At 41.2% G+C, this 15,509-nt stretch overlaps 1 protein-coding gene across 4 annotated transcripts in view; it reads right to left on the bottom strand.

Moving 5' to 3' along the window:
• LOC117153378 (discoidin domain-containing receptor 2) overlaps nt 1–15,509 on the bottom strand; it is a 134,298-nt gene that overhangs the window by 15,130 nt on the left and 103,659 nt on the right. For all 4 annotated transcript variants that reach the window (XM_076619828.1, XM_076619830.1, XM_033327374.2 and 1 more), the window contains 2 exons: nt 14,747–14,852; nt 8,038–8,269 (listed from right to left, as the gene is read on the bottom strand). In XM_076619828.1, coding sequence (XP_076475943.1) covers nt 8,038–8,269; nt 14,747–14,852 — 338 coding nt within the window. The remainder of the gene's footprint in view (nt 1–8,037; nt 8,270–14,746; nt 14,853–15,509) is intronic.

Raw genomic sequence — 15,509 nt, 5'->3', positions numbered from 1 at the left:
TAATAAAACCATCGAAGGAGACAAATTACAACATAAAAGTATTAATTTCAAAGATATAATAGGAACATGTCAAGTCTATTTATGCCTCAATCGCTGTCACGAGTCTCGATAATTATTAAAGGAAACGCAATTCACTCGTCAAAATTCTGGCATGGTTAAATTACGCGTGACTGAAAATTTACCGGCTGAAAACTTGGATATATTCGTATCAGAAAGGAAGATCATTATTAACACCTGACATAAAGTCGCTCGAGGGATATCTGTTGAATAATTCATACGGTGCGGCGGGTAGAACCGTACGGAATCCATGGATATACTTGGTGGAATTACGGATTCGGCTCTCGGGGCCGTATCATTAAAATACCATAAACTATCGGCGATCGTATCGATAATGAAGATTCAAATAGTATGCGTATACACCTGTCGGGATCACGACCGCGATGAACCACGGTCACGTAACCGGGCATACGTGAGAATATCATACTCGTGGAGTCGAGTGCCGCTGTCAAGCTCGTAAGTGGAAAATAAGAGGTCCTTTGTTTCGAAGGGACGACCCTCGACGATGCTGCACGAGAAATTCTCGATCCTCTGCTGCGATACAAACGCTTGGGCCTTCCAGCTCGCGCTCCGCCGACAGAATAGAACGTGCGTTGTTCCGTCTGAGAACGCGTGAAACGAGAAATCGCGGCACCCAGGAACGCCCACGACATTTCTACCGACGTTCCCTCGAGCATTTCACCGCTTTCTAAAAGAATTTCCAGGTTTAAGAGATTCTGAAATATCGTCGCTTTGTTAGCTGTTGAATCTTAAAATGGTGAAAAACTTTGCAGCCAGTTTTAGGCTTACTTAGATTTAGATCTTGATAGAAACGAAGAGATTCTAAGATTCATCGGAGAAATAATCGAACGCGAAGCTTTCAATACTCGGCGAATGTATTTCAATATTAAATGAAGAGAAGAAGAAAGGCACTACTCTCCGACTTTATTTCATTCCTTTCATTTGCTTAATTGGTTGTGCTCGAAGAAATCTTCACGATTGTTTCACAACCCACTTCAACTTGTCTTAAAATGTCACTTGCGCTTATAGCAGAGATACTTGAATTCCGAAAATAATTTCAATCTTAACTTTGAAAATTTACCAATCTAATGTCAAACATTCTTCTTGCGATTTGATATTTACAATAAAAATCGTAGTGATTGAGACAAGAATTATCTCAACTGCTATAATCTTCTGAATTATAATGAAGCTCTCCCTGAAACTTTAAGTAATTCTACGTTAACTTTCTTTTAAAAATACGATTTTCAACAATTACCAACTAATAAAGCGCAAGCTTTAAGTTCACATAAATTCACACGTTATCTCTGTGCTGCTTCTAACATTTACCAGCTACAATTTCAACAAGCTGAATCGAAACCGTTCCGTTATCAAAATTTCAATGATCGTCGACGAATATTTTTTATTCGGATTAGATTTCTTTCAGAAGCGTTCCGTTTACGGCCGCATATTTCGGCCCCTTAACGAGCGCGGGCGTGCTCATTAAGCCGCTGTAACGAAGTCGAAACGAAACGTGGTCCGCGGCGCGACGCCAACCGGAATTTCACGCGTGTCGGCTCATTGTATTTCGTTTCGATGCGCCAAACATCAGCTAGAAAGTCGCGGAGGGAATAACGAGCGCGAATAAAACGGTGTCAGCCACCGAGTCTCCCAATTACCGGACCGCCACGCCGCAGAACGTGCCGGTCCGCGTGGTCGACGATCATCTTTTAATCGTGTTTCCTTCGCCACGATCGTAGCTCCGCTTGCGAGTTGGGAAAGCACGCTCGTTGCAGGAAATACGAGATACGGTAGACAAACGTTCTATCGGAAGCATCAGACTTCTTGTGTAACTGCTGCTTCAAGCTCGCCAAATTTTAACAAACATAAGCATATTGTAATTTAACGAATGATAAAAACCTCCGAAACTTCAAGTCGTGAATTTTCTAAACGTTTTGAAATTGAGCATTTTTTGTATTTCGCACATTTTCTAGTAATGTGTTAACTTCGAGTAGATAACAATCAGAATCTATTAGGGGAAGGGACTATGAACAGACACTTTTAATATCCTCGTATTTTCTAAATCGTTTTTGCGCGAGGAAATTGTCGAATGAAGAAGAAGAAGAGAAAGTTCGTTGGTGATAAATTGGAAAAATATAAGGGATGAAGTAAAACACAGTTCTCGTATTGCTGTGTTTTCTTCATTGTTTGCTGTTTGAACAAAAAATCACTTAGCTACTGTTTTAAATGAAAAAATTGCGAATTGCTATAAACATAATGTTATACATAATATGTCTAACGATATTTATAGGTATAAATACTTGCAATATGTTCATGCGTGCGTTACCTCAAAGTGAAATACAGCGGAAGCTTTCAGAATGATTCAACACAAAGCAGTTAACATGAAACAATAGATAAGACATCTGCCTCACTTCCAACACCGATAAATCCCTCAAACGTCAGTTCCAGTAACAAAAATATTTCCACCATCCGGTTACCAGCAAAAACATACCAGACATCAAAGTTAAAAGGAGCAGGCTGCTCATCAAACGATCCGATAACGCCAATAAATCCCCATCACCTCGAGATCGAACGCAATCAAAGGCCTCTCGCGGTCGCTTTTAATCGGCTCTGACGATCCGCGAAAGGGGTGCCACAAATTTTCAGTTTATTCCGAGAAAAGCTGAGGCGTGTGATCGTCGCCGCGGGAACGAAAGGCGCGACGGTGAAAATACGACGGCATTTACGAGCCGCCGACTCGTCCAACCAAGAAAAATAAGTAATCTCGATATTTATCTGCGCGCCCACGCGCGCAATGCTTCGCCACTCCACTCAAAGACATTTCCGCGCCGCCTAAACCATCTTACTTCTCTAAAAACGAAAAAAAAAAAAAGAAAAAAGAAAACAAGCAAACGGAAAGAGAAAAAGGAATAGGTAAGAAGGAGTAACATCGTTTCGGTTCCAAAAGCGTTTTGGTGGGATTTTTCGTACACAAATTCCGAGCGTAGTACGAAGATGACTGGTAGGGCGTGGCGTGCTACCAACGCCCATTTTATGTTAATGTTTCCGCGCCTCTTAATCTCGAATCGTCAACGGTGGCCCGCCACCGAATAGAAGCATCGTTGATGGCACCGTGTCGTCGAGAAAGATCGTGACGGATAAGCTGTCTGATGGTTTAATTAGACGGATATACGCGACGGGTGGTCCGACGTATAACCTCACGAATTTTCCTGATGCGTCATGTACTCGCAAAACAGGTCCAACGACCTTCTGGATCCTCGAGAGCATCCGCAGCCGCGTCTAATGAAATGGAGATTTGCGAACATATCTATGTACTTCAAAGGAAGTGGTATCTCTTATGAATTTGAAAACATGGCCGCGTCGAGAACGTTCCTGATGTACGATATTAATTACGAAAGATAAAATACTCGTGTATGTGTTCGTAAAACCTGTTTGTTCTTTTCACGAAGATCTATAAGCCCGCATCAATATTTCCTAATGTAGCAGCGCTTGGAATGCCTTTAATCAGGCCTTTAATCCTATTAATTCCTAAACGAGATAATGCTTCTTAGCTCATTGAGATATACAGTCGAAAGTTTGTGACTCAGCGGGAAAGAAGTTGTTCCTGGTCTCCAATTTTTCACAGCTCTAACTCGTGTCTTTCCTCGTTCAAATTTATGATCTTCTCATTTATCAGTCATAACCTATGACACTCGCTAAATCGACAAGCGAAATTTCACTCGAGACAGAAAATACCAGCGAACGATATTTCACAGAAACGACTAGCTCGGTTAGACGGTAAGAAGTTTGCGCGAGGGATCAACGAAATAATTTATGCTCGGTTGGTTATCTCTGTCCCGCCAAATGCGATCGTTGAAAAATATTAGACGCATCCCGCCGGTTTTTCGCCTTTTTTCTCGCGTTCCATTCGGATTGTAAAGTGGTCGAGTCGTTGACAACCGCACACTACGGCGGTACCACCGACGTTGCTTGATCCTGGCTGAGCTGTTACGAGAGATTATTCGTCGGATAAGCCGAGTATCGTTGTGTAATTAAGCGGAGAACAGGCCCCTCGCAGCAGGACGAAAGAGACACGAATTTCTGCAGATTTATTCCCCGTAACCACGAGAGGGCGCGTTGCTCTCGGAGTTTCGTTGGGTGGGCTGTTTCGTTTCGAATCAGTACCTGTTTCCGAACCGCTCTAACGAATCTGGCTTCAACGAACGACTTTTTCCTCGGCGAGCACGCTTCCACGAAGAACCGTCGATACGCGAGAATCTCGCTTTCCTTTCACTTTTTTCAACCGGTTTCCTGGCTCGCGGTCGTCGCATGCCGGCCTCGCTTAATTGAACTGTTTATGGCACAGATTAAACGAAAACGAGAATCAGTGGAAATGAGTGGAAACGATCATGATTTATAACTAATATTCGATAGCGTAAATTCCGTGGCTGTGACAAGTGTTGGCATTAAGTAAGTAACAAAAAGAGAATAGCGTTTGAGTTGTGTTCTTATTTAATTCTTTGCTTTGAAAGAATAGTTTTAGATGCTTAAACGTATCAATGTATTGATTATTAAGTCATAACACAAATATTACAAATATTGAATATTCTAGGAATTCAGTTGTTTATCTAATTAAGATAATTGAATACTTTCACGAATACGTAAAATCTTAGAAATGAATTTACAATTATTACGTTACTGTTATTATTTATATTACAGTGTATGTTTCGTGTTATCATACAATGGAATAATGTTTCGTGAATGTTCAAAACAAACGAGCTTACGATCGCAGTCCATTATTTCTTGTAGTCATAATCATCTCGTCCACGGAAGTATGTATTAGGTCGCTCGAAAAGTTTCTTTCGTTTTATAAGGAAATAATGGATGCACAAGATTTTCCGTTTTATATTATTTTGTCGAATTACGTATGATCCATTTTGTTCTATCAAAATAAAGATCACAACGTTCGACAGATTAGGTTTCATGTTTGTATAAAGATGCGTCGTTGTAAAAGACGTGTCTGTAAAAGAAAGACACTTTTCGGACAACCTGATACTACCGACAATCGATGATCATTATGATAGTATGCGATATAGCCTATCGCATTACTATAGATTACCAAGATCATTTTAACATTGAATTTGAAAGAAATCTGTCATTGTACAGCGGCCGGAGACAGAAAGTTTGAAGGAAAAAACTTGACAGGTACAAGAGGACGGCAGTTTTTCTTCCACGAACACTTTCACTGCCTTTTCCAACACCCTGTTAACAAGAAGAAAGTGCGTGCCAGAAAGTTCTTTTTCCAAGAGAAAAATATTCTCGATGCCTGGAAGGTTATTTCGCCGCGGCATGTAAATGGAGTCGCGATGGTTGAATAAGGGTGGTTAAATTTTGTCGAGTTCGACCTTCGTGCGATGCGCGGCTTGGTAGGTTCGATCGACCTCGGCTATTCAAGCCATGTACGCCTATGTAGGTGAGTCGAAATCGTCTGACCCGCGAGCAAGCACGCGACGACTTTCCCTTCCCTCGTTTTATTGATCCACCCTTCTATACAAATAAGCTCGAAGCACCCTCTCTACGTACTAACTTCCAAGGAAATCCACCTCGTCGACTGGACGTTCACCTCCTTCTTTCCTTTCTTCTTTTTCATCTTTCAATTTTTTTTTTCTCTTCCTTTCCTGGCTTTTCATCCTCCCTCCCTTCCGCCCTTCTTCACCTTTCGTCCGTTTGCTGGTCTCAAGAATCACGACCAGTCGGAATAAACGTCCGCGTCTTATTCGTCAGGAAATAAAATAAAAATACGCGGCTCGAAAATAATGTTATCGTCGACAAGACGAAATGACTTATATTGGTCTCCCCGTCGCTCTTCAGAACAAATATCACGAAACAAGGGAAGTTCTTTGCGGAACCACCTAGTCGTTTCCTCCTTTTTCACCGGCTTTCCAACGACGATGATAAATCGCACGGTGCAACCGAAAACAATGTCACTAAGTTCTAGCTGGCTTGTGTCTATTCCGTACCAACGTAGAGTAGGCTACCGGTGGTTAACTTCGCAACTTCAATGAATCGCTTCGACTACTTTTTCTTCGATCGAGATCTATGTCGAGAATGTTTCTTTTCTTGCGAAGGACGTGGATGGACTCTTAACCTGGTAACCGTAGAATTATTACCTGATCTTTGGGATCGTCGATCTTTTGGACATAATAATTTCTCTATTCAGAAATCTTGAATGTACCACATTTACATTACAAATAATTGAAATTCATTTGTAATTCCATGGTCATCAAAATTTCTAGTTAAAACGCGACCGTTTAGTTTACTCCTCCGCATTTGGTATTCCATACTCGTAACATCGTACTGGACTAGACGATATATTTATTTTGAAACTAACCCGAATTTTAGTGTCTTCCTTTGAAAAATCAACGACAGAAAAATATTTCTATTTCTATCCTTAACAACTGATAAAAAAGAAATTTTTTTGAGAACCAAAGGAACGTTTACATTCGCATATATTAAAGGGACGTATCTTCCTGTGTTGCTCGAAAACATTCCAAGCATGTGGCGAATATAATATACGTTTCGCATGCAGCGCAGACTTATAACACCCACGTCAACGGTCGGAATTCCTGGCAGACGCGTGGCCGGTACGCGCGAAGGACAGTTCATTCATCGACGTCAACCCGGTTCTCCTCTTCTCTCCGCCCGTAGAATTCACGGGATTCTCGAACGAGTAACCCGGTAGAGGACATACCTATATTTCTCGTGATGGTAATAAATGAACGACCGCCGCCTTCTATTGTCGAGTGTTGCTAATTAAAGTCGCCGAGTTCACGGTTACCGATCTATTCTAGTAAATTGCCATCGAAGCAGAACCGCGGGACCATTTTCAAGGCGGAGCATATTGCGTCCGAGATTTACGTCTTGTTAACGTCACGGTTTAGTTACCAGGACCCAGCGCACTGTCTACACATGGACCCGCGGACAACCTCCACAAATCATTCCCAATAATCCACAGTGTTCTGCTCGTTTTACGCGTATACTCGCGCGCCGACTAAATTTAACCACCGCGATTCCGCTTACGCGCGACCTCTCGCGTGGATCTCGCCCCGCCGCTGAATTGTTGCGACCGGTTAATTGAATTGAATTATGCGCCTCTTGTGTGCCGTGTACACGGCTCCCATGACCGCGAATGCCAAACACACGTATTGATCGTTAACTGACCTCTCACTCTCTGTTCCTTACGCATTGCTCTTCGAGCGCTGTTAGGAGGCATCGCTAGGTTTGACGTGAAAGAATTCTTTTTTTCTATTATTTGAGATCCTAATAGAATAGAATTACGAATCGCGGTGAGCAAGACATATATTATCTGTCGTAAGTATTAGGATACTGGCTAATTTTCAGTACAAATTGAGCATCTTTCCTCGCTTTTATTTCCTAGTTATTTCGTTACGAGTCTGTTATATCATTCGCGTCATGCGTGTCTTGGAATGTAAGATATTCACACGAATTCTGAACGAACGGGATAGAAGTTGTAGTATAATTTTTCCGTCCATTTAACCATACACTATCAACTTCATCGAACTACACGGATTCGAACAAAATCACAGAAACCACCAACTTATCTTTGTTCATTGACCTAAGTAGATTTCTCTATTTCCTGTCAGACAACAAACGTGCCATCGTAAATTTCTCTCAACTCAACGTCAATTCTCTACTCGTTCATTTAATCGAACGGCTTGCCGGAAAGGCTAGGAACTGTACTATTCCCGACTTCCGACAACACGCGACAGTTTATAACTGTCTTCTAAAAAGGGACCAGAGGAAGAATTTTCTCCTTTTCCTGTTCCATGCTTCGTACTTTCGTTTTCTCTTTCCTGGATACTTCTTTCGACGTAACGGGAAAGCTACTTAGATACTCGTCTAATAGAAAGCGCAATCGACACCTCTCAACGCCTGTAAGCCGGTCAATTATCGCGACACCTTTGAAACGACGCGATTACTTACCTCCTCGCCCCGAACATCCCTGTATCGAACCCATTTGCCGAGCTTCGGCCTCCAATACTCCAGCATGTACGCCTCCGAGTATTCGACACCTTGGCCGTTGCCAAAGCGTCCCTGAGTGCCGGTGGCAGTGATCATGTGGACCGTGTGAAGATCGATTTCCAACCACTCGCGTGGTTCCGTCGTGATCTGCTGCTTTGGACACCAGGCACCTCCGTGGCTCTCTTGCCTCAACCTGCAAGAGTAAATATTTGCTCTAAGATTACCAGCCTCCTATTTCTTCTCTTTCTCTTTTTTTCTTTTTTTATCTCTTCCTCCTGTTTCTATTGCGTCCTCGTTGTTCCGCTGTTCTTCCAAGGTAAAATTTTTTAGCTTTTTTCTTTAATCCAGGGAAACGAGAACGCTAAAACATTTCCGGGGAAACTGCGGTCGATGTAGATTGTAGGAAAACAGGAGCCTTTTTCTAGGTCTCTTTGGGAATTTCGGTGTGTAATTTAATTTTCATGCCACGAATATGGGCTATGTACACGGAGAACCGACGTCGGAATGTTTAAGTAACGTAATTGATATTTGAACTATTCGACGTGCTACTTTCCCTTGGTTTTACCTTTCCATGCTCTTTTTTCACGATAACCAGGAATCGAAAAACGTCCATGTTTTATAGGATAACAACAAAGTATATAAGTGATCGCGATACGTATAGTATACATTCGTTTAAACAACCATCAACCAACTGGTAGTTTTCAAGTTTTAGAAAAGTGAAGAGAATATGTACGAGTAATTGTGATATCCATAAATGTGAAGCACCTTTTTTATAGATGACAACCACGAGCCCATAAATTCTCAAGTTGTAAAAAATAAGGATAGCGTATAATTGTGATAATCCATAAATATTAAATATTCTTATTACACGTCAAACGCGAACTCATAAATTTTCAAGTATCAAAAAAATCAGAAAAACGTATGCGAATGATCGTGGTATCCGTAAATATTCTTTTTAAAAAACGGCACACAAGGATCCATAAATTCTAAAATTAAAAAAGAAATAAGCGTAACGTACGCAGATGATGGTTATATCCATGAACACTCTTATTAAAAATACAACCACGCGAACCGATAAATTCCCAACTTTCCATAAGATAAAATTAATATATTATGTAAATGATCGTAATATGTACAAAATATTTATCAGACGCCTGAGACATCCGCTCATTTCGCGCAAATAGTGTTCAACGTTTGCAGGTAGCCTCCGGGATTTCGCAAAGTCGGCAATTACAGTGAATCGAGTCCCCCGTACACACATCGTACATATTCACGACGCCTTTTCGTCGCAGTATTCGCACAATCGTATGCGAACGTTGCAAGTCGCAATTGACGTGCCGATAAGAATCTACCGATAAGGCGGCGGGTAAAGAGAGGATGACGGTATAATCGGAAATGTTACATCGTCGCGGGAAAGGAAATCGTATAAATACGTGATCCAGCCGGTAGCTGACGGATAACCGTCACCTCTGCCGGGCCGATACGGGGTGAAATTATAATTTATCGATCGAGTCGAGCCACTGGATGGCATGAATTAAAGATGAGCTGGAGCGAGTACGCCAGAGAACGGGGAAGCCACTCTTCGAGAGCCGGCTAATAATTGTATTCGCACATACCTTTCGTCTACGGCATTAAAAAGCTCCCTTTCTTCTCTATAGACTAGTATAGAGAGTCCGTGATTGTCGTGAAAAACGCGCGCAGAGAGGAATGTTGGCACCGATTCGATCGCCAAGAAAATCGAAAGGAATTCACGAGTCCGTATACATTTGTATTCGGTCGGCGATCAGAAACATCTCACTTGACCATTGTTGTTGTTTTTGTTAACTGTTCATCGCTGTTTTGTTCTGTATAACGCTTTTTAGGTGCTGGTTAAAGAGAGACGTAAAATAAGAAAGATATCTTTTGTAAGGAATTTTAGTCTTTGATGAATCGATCAACCGTTCAAGGAGATTAATACTCTTACGACTTGTATTTTTATTAATAACGAAATTTACGTTCAGAGCAAGGGCAAGAATTTGGGAAGTTTTTCTTTCAAATATCACGCGTTGTATTACTTGTAATTATTAATTAAAATAGATGCAAAAAATTCATCCTTTTAAGGGTCGTTGATAATTAATCTATCTTAATGTAATTTGTTTATTTTATGCATTACTAAAATTAGACGTCTGATGTTGATTCGTTCTTATACATATTTTAAAATACCCAAGCAACTTCTCACGAGATTTTTTAATCTTTTGGTTGGAATTATAATTACGACATAATTAGAGCTTTCAGAAAAGAATTAAAACTTGGAGGAAATATTCGTTTCTCTGGTAAGTCTTATAAAATGCAAAACTCTCCAACAAATTAAAAATTATCTGGTAGAAAGACGCGCTAAACGAGAGAGAAACACAGTTGTTCAATTTCCTATATTTCTCACACAGTTTGCAGAGAAAGTAGTTACGCTAAGTTTACCCTACAAGCGCAACTGTTTACTGCGTTTACCTTTCCCCAAAATCGAACTTCCCGTGTTTCACCTTTGACGCGAGCAACAAACACGTTCCCTCGCTAGTCACTTTGAAACTCAATTTCAACAATAAAAAACGAGAACACTCTCTTTCTTGCCGGCAGGCCTTCTCGGGCCAAGATTACTTTCGAACAGCACCGCCCCAAAGAGCGCAAAGAAGCCGCCGGTGTCTCGAACGGTTGGAAACGCGAACGGAAGCAGAGGGAAGAGCGCGAGGAACCAGAAGAGTAGGCCGAGCCGAACGAATTCACCAGGGGTCCAGAGTTATATACGTCGGCGAAAGTATTCGCAATAAAGAGGTGAGGCTGTCATGGCAGCCTCTCTGCAGCGTCAGAATTTTAAGCGTCGCTTTGACGCAGGGCCCCGGTAAAAGCGGCCTTGTCCCTGAACGAGTGAACGAACCCCTCTTTCGTAGAGGAGAACGAAGAAACTGTGGGTGCGTCGTCGAAAAGAACGAGCCGGGGATAAAAGGGAGTACACAGACGGATGAACGAGAGAGCGAAGAAGAAGGGCATGGAAGGAAAGAGAAGCATCAGTAAGGTAAATAGGAAGGCGCGGAGGGCAGGCGCGAAAGAGGGAGAGGATACATCCAGCACAGCGAAAGACCATAACTCATAGCCCATTAAGTGAGCTCGAACTGCCTTGGCTGCCACTTTGATACAGTTCAGGGCATCAAAGACATTCCGCGGCTTCGCTCGTGCCACCCGGCTCCCGTGATAAATCTCTAGTCGGACGATTACGCGGACTTTAGCCACGAGAACGGTTCGAGCTACGTCGGCGAAATCGTCGAATGCGCGACACCGCTGAGACGAACGGGTCGATTATCGAGAGGAATGGTTTGTCGAACGCGAGCCAGCGGCGAGACACTTTTCGAAGCTCTTCTTCGAAAAAGAGAACTAACGATCCGTCTGGATCCTCGGGGATGATTTGTTGCTCCCGGCGACAAGAAGAAGCCAGTTTCCGTAGCTATTTCACTCTCTGCGATCTCGCTGATCCACCTTGGATCGCCTCGATGAAAACGTTCTTTCGTGAACGTGCCGAGCCTGGACCCGGAGCGACGTTGTACTCGAGCGGGCACGCGAACGAGCCGCGCACGAACGCGAAGACAAACGACGGGTACTCGGAGGTTGGGAGCCGTGCTTGCTCTCTTATTTACACGCGTCGGATTTCTTTTTCGTTCCTTGCGAAGTTTACCAGGCTCCTAGCTTTTTGTTGTTTGCTCCCGGAGAGCGACCAGGGTTTTGGATTACCTTTTCGTACGTGAGGTTTGCGGTCCTCTCGGAAAGTGGATGAAAGAAAAGTGAATATGTTTCTTTGACTCTTTCATTTTGGATTCTTTTCCTCGAATAAAGAAAATGGAAAGATTACATTTTTAAATATGTATCGCAGAAAAAGGGATTTTAAATGATTCTGGAGCAATTAAAATGTAAAGTGTCCGTAAATATTGAAGATCATATTTAAGAAATAATATAATCATATAATCAGGAAATTAGTTAGAGCTCACTTAATTAAGACGATTCGGGAATATACGAAATAGAGCTAGAGATTAGTGTCAGCTAATTAGTTCTATATTGTCATCATCAAATATACAATTCAAAATGTACAAATATAACTGCAAGTAAAATATTTTTTAAATTACACGATTATTTCATCCGATAATTCCCCAATAAATCGGTTAGAATTTGTAAGAGTTCCTGCGACAAAATGTATGGTAATGTAGAAGTCCACGGGGTAGACAGAAATATTCGAGAACGAAATGTACGTACGTTTCACGAAAAGGTAAGCCATGTACACGTAATACGAGTTAGATTCGCGTATTTTAGGGTAAACGGGAGTCGTATGGGGTAAATAGGGTATTCACCGGGAAGCCCGCAGTATCAGGAAGCCATGGAAGTGCCGTTGAAGAAGGTCTAGACGGTCTCTACCGGTAAAGAGTGTGTGCACAAGCGACGATATCGGTATTGCATCGAAAAGGCTTTCCTTGCTTTATATCATGGCCGAGAGAAAAAAGGAAAGAATAGAGAAAAAAGGAAACGTCGCAGATACCTTCTTACACGTTAAACTTCCAATTATCGTACTGGCATTAATGCAGCTTTTCAACGAAATTCCCCGGACCATAAACATGTTCACGCCTCCTCGTCGTGTTTCTCTGAATCCCACGGTGACGCTTAAAAGCCAGAGACCACCCATCGCTATCAAAGAAGTTCGTAAATGTCACTCGCGTTAATAAAATATTTCTTCTTTGAATAGGATGCGTGTAAAACGGACAAAACTAGCAAACTCATCCTCTTTTCGTTTTTCTTAAGAATCCTATTTTCCATCTCTTTCAGAAGAATCTTTTAATATTTTGATATTCTGCTCGTGAATTTCTGTCACCCTTTATTCGCTATAATACTTCCATCTTTTCAGAAAATTTAAATTTTTATTTCCATAAGAAAATTACTTCCAAGTCTAAAACAACTGTCGTATATTAACCTTAATTAATTGTATACTCTCCGGTTCTTTTAATGCAAATTTACTCTCCGTGAAATGCTAACAATTCATATTTCTGGAAAATGTAAATTTTTAATTCCATAAAAAAAATCATTCCTAAACCGAAGACAACTATCGTATATTATCTTCAATTAATTTTATATTCTCAACATTTTTCAATGGAAATTTATGCTTGGTGAAACGACTCGATAACGATTTCAGATGACGTCGTGGATCGTTAAGATTCCCGTAAAGGAGGATTTCTTCTTTGGTAAACGATTGGCGAGCCTCGGTTTGTTAACATCGCTGGTGGTCCTTGTCTCGCAGCATCGTAATTCGGGCATTCTGTCTATATCTGGCAAACCCGGTGGAATGCTCTCTTTGGAATGGTAATTAGCTGGCACGTATAATCAAAGGAATACGCGGAGTCCACGTTAACGATGCCTAAGAGCTTCGGAACGTTCGATACAAATGGCTGTGCATGCGGGACATCCCGCGTCATTAATCCTCATTGCGGCTTGAAGGCCGAATTAGACGTGCAGTTTAGTAGTCGGTGATTAATACGGTGACCGGGGTCGAGTCCCGATCGTGAGCTATCTCGGTCGTAGACAGGATGACGGACAGGAAGAGGATCATCCGTTTAAGCCGTAGAAAGCATTCACAGTCAGAAATGTTATCGTGCCGCACGAGCAGAGACTCGTTTTCTTTTTCTGTCGTCAAACTCTCCGCCGCACAATCGCGCTCGCGCATCAATCTGCATCGCGTTTTAAGCTGTCCATCAACCCGCTTGATAAATCCTTTGCGTCCGGAAAAAAACGCATCTATATTATTTATCTCATTGACAAATTTCATAGTGAATTATACTCGATCGATTTCAGACGTGATTTTGGAAGACAATGTTATTAGATGACTCACTGGGAAGATTCAGAGTGGAATCTGAAATGTATGTCACATAATTTTAGATGGAATTTAGAGCGTAAAAACAAATTTCATTCAGGCGGGGGTAAGGGGCTAAGGTTAGGATAATTAACGTCTCTGCTTCTTCACACCTAGGTAGCATCCTTTCAGAAGGATGATTACGGGCTAATTTTGTTTTACGATTTTTGATCATTATTCCTATTTTAACTGCTCGGTAGTTTTACTCATAAACTCCATGTATTTAGTAATAGACTAATTATTTTTGTAAAATAACGTTATATTGTACCCTGGAAAGTTAAACATCATTCATGTATCTGGATAATTGAAAATTTTCTAAAAGCGTGGATTTGGTCAATGTGGCTCCCAGCGACTTGTTTAATATCACGCTTTTGTCTTATTCGTCGACTAGAGAAGACACAGCTATATAGCGAAAAATAACATCGAATCAGCAAACGACATACCGAGATAAATTTGTTGAAGAAAGTTTTTCAATCTTGATGAAATTTCGTGTAATATCGCGCATACTATTGTAGTATCGAAACAATTTTCGAATTCTCTCATGGAACGTAACAGAATCTTTCGTCGTGTAGATCGCTACAATTCATCCCCGAATAGATCGCCTAACGAAGCGCACTGATTTCGGGAAATTGCATCTCTGTTGGCCAGGCGCAGCGCACAAAGGGGTTAATTTTATCATATTTCCGAATGTGTATTGCATAGCATCTGCATAATGCGTTCTATAAACGAGACGGTAATACACGGTAATTCACTCACCGTCCGTGATGTGGCCCGACGTTTCCGCTATCGAAACTCGAACTCGCTGTGATGTCTGCATCGGGAATCGCACCAGATTCCATCCCTAGGGGTGCGATGCATTGTGCTGCAAACAAAGGAAATTGCTTTGATTATATACACGTCCGTATTCGTTCCACGCGTATTTTAGCCCTGAAGAAGGGTGTGATTACTGCACGAACGCTTTAATTGTTCGGAACAATCATAATATTAATTTGAACACGTTCCTTTGTGCTCGTGTATAGTAACATTCTAGTCATATTATTAGCATGTTTGTTTTGTACTGTTATTCATACATCTCTGTTCGTTAAAATTCGTCTTTTTTTATAAATTTAATCTTGTTTGATTTGTTTATCATCGAGTTATTATTAATATAACAAGCCTCTTGAAAGCTAAACTAATCAACTCCAGCTTTCTTCAATTTCTTAATTTCATTATACCATTGATAATTGGTTGTCGAGAAACAAATGATTCGATTCCATAAGTTCGTTCATCAATGGATAATACTAAATTTTAGAAGTAATATCTATAACATCATCGCTTTCCTGTATTTTTTAATTTACACAGTTGATCAATGTAGCTTCTGAATGGTTCATATCATTATACTATAACATCGAACTGATTGATTTCTCTCCAAGTCGAAAATTAAATTGGAAAATGGTAATCAATTACAAAATTCAATAATTTAAAACAATAAAATCCCGGTTTTACAATAGAAGAGAACAAATCATATTTACACGTATGC

Source organism: Bombus vancouverensis, chromosome 1, assembly GCF_051014615.1.
Source record: "Bombus vancouverensis nearcticus chromosome 1, iyBomVanc1_principal, whole genome shotgun sequence".
NCBI classification, from domain to species: Eukaryota; Metazoa; Arthropoda; class Insecta; order Hymenoptera; family Apidae; genus Bombus; species Bombus vancouverensis.
This window is presented reverse-complemented; position numbering and strand designations above follow the sequence as displayed.